General features: G+C 54.2%; 1 protein-coding gene across 1 annotated transcript; it reads right to left on the reverse strand.

Moving 5' to 3' along the window:
• Window positions 1–1,268: 1,268 nt before the first annotated feature.
• ECRG4 (ECRG4 augurin precursor) lies at window positions 1,269–8,591 on the reverse strand. The gene is made up of 5 exons (XM_067008283.1): window positions 8,513–8,591; window positions 6,394–6,441; window positions 4,295–4,387; window positions 3,633–3,793; window positions 1,269–1,499 (listed from the first exon to the last, which is right to left on the reverse strand). The coding sequence occupies exons 1-5, from the start codon at window positions 8,589–8,591 to the stop codon at window positions 1,350–1,352; spliced, it is 531 nt and encodes a 176-aa protein (XP_066864384.1). The 3' UTR covers window positions 1,269–1,349.
• Between the last annotated feature and the right edge of the window lie 1,223 nt (window positions 8,592–9,814).

Raw genomic sequence — 9,814 nt, forward strand, 5'->3', positions numbered from 1 at the left:
TGGGTATATCCCCAAAAGAAATGAACGTGGGCACATGAACAGATGTTTACAGACCCACTGAACTATACATCTAAAAATGCTTAAAATGATGGATTTTATGTTGTGTACATTTTACCACAAAGTTTTAAAAGTTGTAAGGATTCCAAAGGATTGTCCACAAACACTGCTCTCCTGATGCTGGCAGGTACTTCCCACCAAACCCGGGGGTTTATCATCTGCAGCTTGCGAATGAGGATGTGTTTCAGAGACTATATGCAAAATCACGTATCATTTTTCTGAGAAAGCTTCCATCAGGCTGTCAGAGGGTCTGTGACCCACACGAGTTCAAGAACCATTCTGAGGGCCCCTCTCCTCTGCAGGTGTCACCTCCCCACTTTCCTCCCCTTCCTCTACCCACCCCCCAGGACACTTTTCTCTTTCATTCACTCAGACTGTTTAAACATGATGCAATGTATATTCTTAAATTTTTGTTTTTTTCTTTCTTTCTTTTTTTTTTTTTTTTTTTTTGCGGTATGCGGGCCTCTCACCGTTGTGGCCTCTCCCGTTGCGGAGCGCATGCTCAGTTGCCATGGCTCACGGGCCCAGCCGCTGCACGGCATGTGGGATCTTCCCGGACCGGGGCACGAACCCGTGTCCCCTGCATTGGCAGGCGGACTCTCAACCACTGTGCCACCAGGGAAGCCCTTAAATCTTTCTTGAACCCATTAGACAAGGTTTAATTTTTTAAGACAAGTGAGGCTCTGAAATCAACCAAACTTCAGTGTTTTTTCTATTACCCTTTTGTTCCTGCCTGACAATATTAAAACAGGTCCACCTCTGGCTCGGGATGTGGAACAGCAAATTTGCAAACCCATGTGGATGCTTGATCCTCCAAACTGTGTTCTGTGACCTTAAATAATTTCCAGCTAAATTTTCTTGCTGTTTTTAAATTTTTAATTTGGCATTTAGCGTGGACTGAATTCTAATACACTTTAGACCCCTGCTCGGTCCCAAGGCCTGGGGTGGTGGGAATTCTTGGAGGGGTAACACTTCAGATAGCAGAGGGGAGGTGCCTCTGAGAAGCTGCTTCAGCCTCAGAAACATGCAGGGAAGGAAAACTCTCGCCAGCTCAAGTTTCATCCGAATGAACTCTGAGACTTTTTAACAAAATGCTTTTATTTCTATTTTTAAATGAAATGCATTGTTAGGTACTTGCATGAAATCTCGAAAGGCATTTACGTTCTTTGCTTTAACTCTTCCTTTGTGGCCACAGAAAGCGGGTAGGAAAGATGAGCCGAGACCAGGCGCAGCAGACACAGCCCGGGCGTCCTGCGGAGCCCGCGGCCCCGAGCCCGGCTGAGTAATAATGGTCAGTAGTCGTGGTAGTTGACGCTGGCTCCGTGCCTGAAGCCATGGGGGCTCCGGGGACCGATCGCAGCGTCCTCATCGTCGTGGCGCCGGTGGTAATCGTAGTAGTCGTGTCCATTCCGCCCTCTGTTTAGCCAATAGGTGATGTCATCCTCAAATGTATGGAGGAAAAGAGGATGAGAGGGGATGAACTTTTTTTGTTGTTGTTGTTGTTGTGTGGTACGCGGGCCTCTCACTGTTGTGGCCTCTCCCGTTGCGGAGCACAGGCTCTGGACGCGCAGGCCTAGCGGCCATGGCTCATGGGCTTAGTTGCTCCGCGGCATGTGGGATCTTCCCGGACCAGGGCACGAACCCGTGTCTCCTACATCGGCAGGCGGATTCTCAACCACTGCGCCACCAGGGAAGCCCAGGGGGTGAACTTAAGGACACCGTTTCCCAGAGCACATCTTACTGACGCTGTTTCTCTGGGATTTTTCTTCAGCAATGAACAACCCCTGCTAAGAATAACTCCTGCCACAAGGACCTACTGTACAGCACAGGGAGGAATTATATTCCATATCTTGTAATAACTTATAATGGAAAAAAATCTGAAAAAGAATGTATGTGTAACTGAATCACTTTGCTGTACACCTGAAACTAACACAACATTGTAAACCAACTCTACTTCAATAGAAAACAATAAATAATCGTTTTTAAAAAAGAATGACTTCTGGCTACAGCATCCCTGGTCAATACTAACCAGATGGAGGGCACTGCTGAAAACTTTTTCCCCCAGAGGAGTACACAGCCCGACCCTTGAACACGTCTGCCTGTGAGTTCTAAATATACCCCAGACTTCAACATTTTTCTCTTTTTCAGTAAAGACAATGGACATCTGCCCAACACAGTAACAGCTGGGCCTGTCCCCAGACGCTGAGCCCCCTCCCCGTCCCACCTGGGCTGGTGCACAGGCTGCGGGCTTCATAAACGTGGTGCGTGAAACCACATCGCAGCCTCGGGGCAGGGAATTTGGACTCGTCTGGTGGGGACACTCTCACACCTGCTGTGTTGCTCAGACAGGCCTGGATGCAGTGATTCAGGCCACAAACACTTACTACGTGGGCACCATTCAACCCTCATCCCCGTCTACTCACTCGGCCTGGGGCTCCAGCCTCCTCGGACCCTCCCCCAGTTCCTGCCTTGAAAAGGAAACAGCTTGCTTGTCTCACAATACTGCAGTTTTTCCCGTAGAGAAGTAGTCTCGTTCCTCGGTTTTTCTCATTTTATAATCTTGTTTGAGGTTTTGGCTTAACATATTTTTTTTCCAAATAATTTTAAAAATATGTTATGAATACAGAAATCATGCAGACACATTTAACAAATGTGTATATGAGAGGGAGACAAAGAAAAAGGGAGACATTTCCATTGCCAAAGGCAACCACTACTGACATTTGGATGCATTTCCTTCTAGTCTCTTCTATGCATCGTATTTAGTTATTATACTCTTACTTGATACCCATTTTTATTCTGGTTTTGTCACCAGTCATTATTTTAGCCATTTCCCCATGTCAAACTCTTTAACACCCGTTTTCTTGAACTGCAAATACAGATAATCAAGGAAATGCAAATTACTAAAATATGATATGGCATTTTCATCTATCAAAGAAGTAAGTTCATTTGTTTTAAAATTCTTTCAGTGGCAATACCAGATGCTGCTGAAGACCTGAGAATAGTGGGGGCTCTCACGCACGACTTATGGGGAGATGAAATTTGCTGGTACTTAACGACCCTGATGTGTGATTCTATCTTTTGGCCCAGTAACTGCACTGGACAAAGTGATACTAGGTAAGGAGAAAACGACACACGAAGATGCAAATACCAGTACCTGCCTTTTGGGTTGTTGTAAATGTTAGGTAATTCATGTAAGTATGAGACCCGTGTGGCACAGCTTGGCTATAAGTGCTTAGTGATTTGCACAGCAAAAAAATTATATTTGAGTAGCAAAAAGATAATTAGGGGACAACTGGTATATCCAATGGTTAGGACTGGGAAGGAAATTATACAGCTACAGGACTGCATGCTATGCAGCCATTAAAAATGATGTTTCTGAAGAGTTTAATTTTGTTCGCCTCTTGCAGTATTTTGTATACACCCTCCATTCACAATATGAGCCATGAGCCCGTTTGGAAAAGCCCTTCCAGCTGCCCCCGTGGGAGATGCCTCCCTCCGTCCACTCCCTTGCTGGGGCCGTGAGCTGTGCTCTCCACATCAGGGCTCACTCAGCACAGCCCTGTCCATCACCCTGCAGACTCGCTCCGGGGCAGCAGAATCTCACGCCTTAACTCCGCCGCTGGCTGACCTGTACCTGGTCCCCGGCTGGGAGTCGGTGATGATAAGCAGGCTTTTTCCTTAATTTGGTGAATATGTCCACTCGTGCTACCTGGACAAATGAACTGAACCGTACTTCCTGCAAATGCATTGACAGATTTTCCCAAAAACATCTGCAAAGACCCGTCTCTCTTTAAAAGTCGCTTTGCATCTCTTTCCATTATCCTCATGGGTCTTTGCATTGATCAATCTTGCTGTTTCTGACATTTTTTTGAAGCAGAGTTGAAAATGTTTCAGGAGGTGGTGAGTTATGACCAGATACATTAAAAGAGACCCTAAGAAAACCAGATTCTCGATGAATTTAAGTCCCAGCCACTTTGGGCGGGGGCGTCTCTGGAACTCTGCTTCCAAAACCTGACGGGGGAGGTTCCCATTTGGGCATAGTGGGGTGGAAAATTCCAGCTAATACCCTTAAGCCTGGTGGTCGTGTGGTCCAATGCCTGGCAGCTCTTGGCACAGAATTGGGGCTCTGACTTCAGGGCAAATAACAGAACTTAATTCTCTGTGCCCGTTTCCCCCAAGCAGCCCTCCCACCCCCATCCTGCCCGGCGGGAAGCCAGGCTCCAGCCAGAACACCCACCGCCTCGTCGAAGCCCAAGTACGGGAAGTGCTGCTAGGAACTCCTTGGCTCTGCTCTCCGGGACGGCCACCGGGGTCGTAGGGGGAGCAGGGGCTGAAACGAGGGGTTCCCCACCCCGAAGTACAGAGAATGATTTCTTTCCTCACTGGGGTGAATTGCTCTTCTCCATCTCCCTCCCCGCCCCCACCTGGCAGGAGCCGGCCTGAAGTGGCAATTCCTTCCTGCAGGCCTCCCGCCGTCCGTCCCGGGCCCCGGGGTAGCGAGGCCTCCTGTCCAGGCACGGCCACGTAACAGGCCCGCGGCGGGAACCGATCTGAGCTCCTCCTCTGCAGCCCCTCACCGGGCCCAGACCCCCGGCCCTGGGCGGGGGCTGGCGCTCCCCCTGGGCTCTGCCGTGGGGAAGCCATCCGGTGTCCAGGGCCGCTGGACGCGTGTGTCTTGTCGGCACAGACACGAGCGTGCTGGGATCGCTTAGGGGGCCAGGGGAGAAGGAGCTGAGCAGGCCGGCCAGCGAGCTCAGCGGTACGGCAAGTCCTCAAGTCAGGCTGCGGTGTGACCGTGGACGCTTCGACCTGTCCCTTGATGGGGGTGACCCTCGCTTTCCCACGGCTTTCCCGGACGCCTTTCCATCGTGGGCTCAGCTGCAGAAAAGGCCCCGCTTTGGCAGATGTGCTCGGGGAAGTGCCGGGCCGCTGGGCCGGCCCCGAGCCTCTGTGCCCTCGTCTGCAACACGGGACGGATGGGCCCGCCTCCCGTTATGGAGGCTGCGCAGGAAAAGGAAGTCAAATGCCCTTGTGTCCCTTGGTCACGTGGATAAATATCAGCACATTTGTGTTCTCACCTCCTGTTCACCTGTGCGTTTCCCTCAGGGCCTGTTACTCTGTTCTGTACACAGCAGGTGCTCAATATGTGTTTCTGGCTTGAGCTGAATAGAAGCTGAGGGTGTACACGGAGGAGTCATGACCGTCTCGGCCGTTTGCTCTCCAGTCCCCCTTAGGCAGGTGGCCCAGCCAGGGCCCCCATCACCCCTGGTGTCCCCGGGAGATGGCTTTCCAGCACCGGGAGGGGCCATCTGAGGGGCCTGGGAGGTCGGGGGTGGACCGGGGCCTTGGGAGCGGCTGGAAGAGCGGGGGAAGATGCTGGGAGCCCCCCCAGGAGCCCCTCCCCCGAGAGGGGCCCTGTGTGCTCAACAGGTGTGTGTGTGGGGGGCTGTCCCTGCGGGGCCACCTGGGAAGCAGGTGCATAAGCGCTGGCACCCCCCATTAGGGAGCGGACTTCAGCCTCCTGGAGCCCCCGTTAATCCAGGGGAAAGAATAACTAGTTAAAAGTTCACCTCAGAAATGTAGCCTTGGGAGGAGATATGGGGATGTATGTATATGCAGAGCTGCTTCACTTTGCTATACGGCAGAAACTAACGCACCATTGTAAAGAAATTATATTCCAATAAAGATGCGGAAAAAAAAAGAAATGTCGTCTTCGTTCTAAGAGATAGATAACTTGCTAATTTCCAGGTGAAGACGCAAGTTCTGCGGCAGGATGGCTTTCACAAGGCCACACAGCGATCGAACTGATGCCAGTGGGCCCAGAACTCACCTGTGCGGCTCCCGGACAGTCCTCTCTCTACGACATTTTGCTGCGTTACCGTATCTACCTGGGGCCTGTTCTTCACAACAGGTGTCAGTAACGAGCCGGTCTTTCTGTTTAACCCCCCGCCAAGAGCTAGTGGAATACGAAGGAGGCCCACAATACCGCTCTGTGCTGCCCCAGAACTGAGCCTGCGTGTGCGCTCAATTCAGGTACGTGCTCTAAGGGGTATCACGATTCTAAAATAAACAGCCTTCAGTTACCACTACAGCTCTGTTCCTTTTACTTCCGAGTCCGCACTGACAGCTGTCAGGAAAGCATTAACCGAGAATAACATTTACCTGATGAAATACCGCACCACATCCTCACAGGGCGAGCCCTTCAGATCTGCTACCCTTCTAAGGAGCAAACGCTTTTGATTTTCCAAACACAAGCCTCAAGCGAGCACATCAACATCGCTGTTTCGCTGCAACCTGGTTAAGAACGCAACCCTTATCTGCGTGGGCTATATTTACCTTCCCCTTTCTGAAGCATCGGCTTGAGGTTGCTTCCACTTATGCCACCTAAAGGAAGGAAAATGGAAATCATTTCAGGGTTGCACTGCGCCCTTAAATTTCTCACATGCAAAAATCCACATTGGAAAAAAATCACTTCATACCCCTATGTTGCTTTAGCAACTTGGTAGTATTACATTATTTAATGCTTGTTGCATTTCCTGTTGTGCAGAAAAAGCAATTCAGGCTGCCTGTGGCTCAGACTAGTGACAAGGACCATGGCCGAGCAGGGCACTTGGAGCTACTTGAGGCCATCTGAGCTGTTCTCTAGGAAAAGTGACGTTGTCCTCTGAGCCCTTCTGTCATAATATTTGGGCAGCCACCTGTCATATGCACCTGCCTGCAGACTTAACTTTTCATGGTAAAGTCGATCAACTAGTGTCCCCCCAAATTCATACCCACCCAGAACTTCCGAATGTGAACTTATCTGGAAACAGCATCTTTGCAGACGTAATGAGTTAAGGATCTCGAGGTGATATGGTGTTGGGTTTAGGGTGGGCTCTAAATCCAGTGACCGGTGGTGTCCTTATAAGAGGAGGTGAGGCCACAGGGAAGGCAGCCGTGGGAAGACGGAGGCAGAAGTGGAGCTGCTCCACCACAAGCCAAGGAATGGGGTTTAGTGCTCTGAAAGCTCAGCCCCGTTTTGTGACTTGCCCTGATTGTCTTAAACTCAGGCATTATTTGTACCATTTATTGTTGTTTTTATTCAGATCTAAAAGTGTTTCTACACTCTACAAAACGATTTTGGTGTCCTAAGAACTTTCCCATTCCAGCTCAATGATGATAAATTTTTTTTTTTTTTTTTTTTTTTTTTTGCGCGGTACGCAGGCCTCTCACCGCTGCGGCCTCTCCCGTCGCGGAGCACAAGCTCCAGACGCGCAGGCGCAGCGGCCATGGCTCACGGGCCCAGCCGCTCCGCGGCACGTGGGATCCTCCCGGACCGGGGCACGAACCCGCGTCCCCCGCATCGGCAGGCGGACTCTCAACCACTGCGCCACCAGGGAAGCCGATGATAACATTTTAACGGATTCCTATCCCTGCATTCTCGGTATAAACGAAATAAAATACAAGTTCTGAAAAGGACTAGCTTACAGCCGACGCCCACTTGCTGTATTCAGATGTGCTTCTTAAAATGGGAGGAACAAAGAGGGAGGTGGTCAAGCACGTGATGGGGAGTGATGGACTGGCCCCCCATGGGGTCCTAAATTAGAACAGCCGTCACCCTCCCCCCACCCCCGCTCCCAGGGCCCCCGCCCGGTGTTGGGCGTTCCCTACTTGCGCTGAACATCCAAAGCGCGGAAGCCGAGCACCAGGGGGTCCTGCCTTTCCAGCCCACCGTGCGCCTGCTTTGCGGTGGAAGATGCACCAGCCTCGGGGTGCTGGGCAAGTCACCTCCCGCCTTCGCCCGTAGACCTGGGGTCATGAGCCCTGCCTCTCAGAGCCCCGAGGCTCAACGGCGCCCCTTGCCGGCATGCGCCGGGAAGGACGGTAGGAGGGGAGGCTGCACTGTCAGGGCCAAACCTCTGATTTCAGGTCGCCCTTCTGCGGTGGGGATGTGGGCTCCCCAGGGTTCAAAGGTCCACACCCCGAACCCGCCGCATTTACGGCGTGTGTGTGAACGCGCGCATTCCGTGGGGCACGGCACCGGGAATTTCGGCCCATTCACGGAGGGCTCCAAGAAGTCGAGAAAGTTAAGCCGTTCCCCAGCTGGGAGGTGAGGCCTGCTCGCAGCCCTGCAGACCTGGAACTTGACCGAGAGCCAAAGCGCCGGGAAGGGAACTCCCGGTAGGCACTCTGGGGAGGGCTCTTCGGCTCCGCTCAGCCCAGGGCGCACCACCCGCCTGCAGCGCCCGCTGCGCCCGGCAATTCGCGTTCAGCCCGAGGCCTCTCCGCCTCCTTTTCCAAGCCTGCCGCGCACATCCGAGCCCCTGCCCTTGACCCACGCACGCCACTTCCCACCGCGCCAGGGCAGAACCCAGGGGCCCCTGTCAAACCTTGGCCCTTGCCCGGGCTCAGGATGGGCGCCTAGCCCCCACGCCCTCACCGCGCCTCTCCCGGCGCCCTGGCATCGCCCCCTTACCTGGGCCCACGCACAGCGGCAGGAGCAGCGCCAGCGCCGGCGTGAGCACGCCGGCGGGCCGCGCGGAGGAGGCGGCCATGGCTGCACAGCGTGCGCGGGAGGGAGATGCGGGCGCCTTGGCTGCCGCTGCGCGGGAGGGTCAGGCGCGGGGGACCGCGCACAGGGGTACGGGGCGGGAGGTCCCTGCCGGGGCGGGCCCCACCGGGCGGGCGCTGTGCCTTCAGGTCCCGGGCCAAGCGTCCGCGCCAAGCCAGCGCGCCCCTCTCTCCGGCCGCGGCTCCTCCGAACCCACGGGGGGTCCGGGGGCGGGGGCCGCCAGGGACCGCGAACGGGGGGCAAGCGAGGTCCAGCCGCCCAGGGAGGGGCCGCGGCATCCAGAGGGGGGAGGCCTCGGCCCGGGAAGGACTGAGGATGCTGTGCCGGATCCCCGCTCAGGCCGCCGGGTCTCGCGCCTACCTGCCCCGCTCCCCTCGGCGCCGTGCGCCCCGGCCTCCCCAGCCCGCTCCCTCCCGCGCAGGCCTTTGCAATGTCCTGGATTACAGATGCCTTTGGCAGCTCTGTGCTTCGTGCTGTTTTGAACGTCTCCACACTCTGGGCTCAGAGCTGCGTTCCAGGAAAATATCTCACTGTAGACGAGGCTTTTAGTAACCAGGAGCCGGTGGGCCCATTTGGTATTCTCAGGACGTATTTCCCCCTCGTGCGCCCCGGATCCACGCACACTGAAGCGGAACCGCCGCGAGGCCCGGCGAGAACCGAACGGGCCTCTTCCCCTGCCCCGGGCCCGTTCACACACGAGGACGCCTCGCAGGCAGGGCGGCTGCTGAGAACCAGCCTCCCTAGGCCTGTCTACACCGCGGCCGCTTCCCTTTTTAAACCTCTGCACCCTGACCCAGCTCTCCGCGTGATGCGGTTGGCGCTCTGCAGCCAGAAAGAAGCGCGTCTACCTTGAGCCAGCAAAGGCCAAAGGACCAAAGGGAAGGCGAGAAGGGGCTCTGAGAGAAGCCCGAGCCTCGGGCTCACAGGCTTCCCGAGGCGCCAGAGACAATCCGGAAGATAAGCTCATACTTGCAATGCTGCTGGCAGGGAACTGCTTATAAACCCCGGGGAGCTGGGGCAGGATGAGAAAAAGCAAAGCAGTACCTGTCCTTCTGGCCAAGGACAAGACGTTTACTGAGGACGAAGACCCAAGCAAAGGATTGGCTTAGAAAAGGCGTGGAAGATATTAACCGTAATCCCTCCCTTATCTTGTGGAGGTCTCCCGGCTCAATCCAATCTCCCACAGCATTTGCTTCTCCTGTAACA

The sequence above is a fragment of the Kogia breviceps genome, chromosome 11 (genome assembly GCF_026419965.1).
Source record: "Kogia breviceps isolate mKogBre1 chromosome 11, mKogBre1 haplotype 1, whole genome shotgun sequence".
Classification (NCBI taxonomy): domain Eukaryota; kingdom Metazoa; phylum Chordata; class Mammalia; order Artiodactyla; family Physeteridae; genus Kogia; species Kogia breviceps.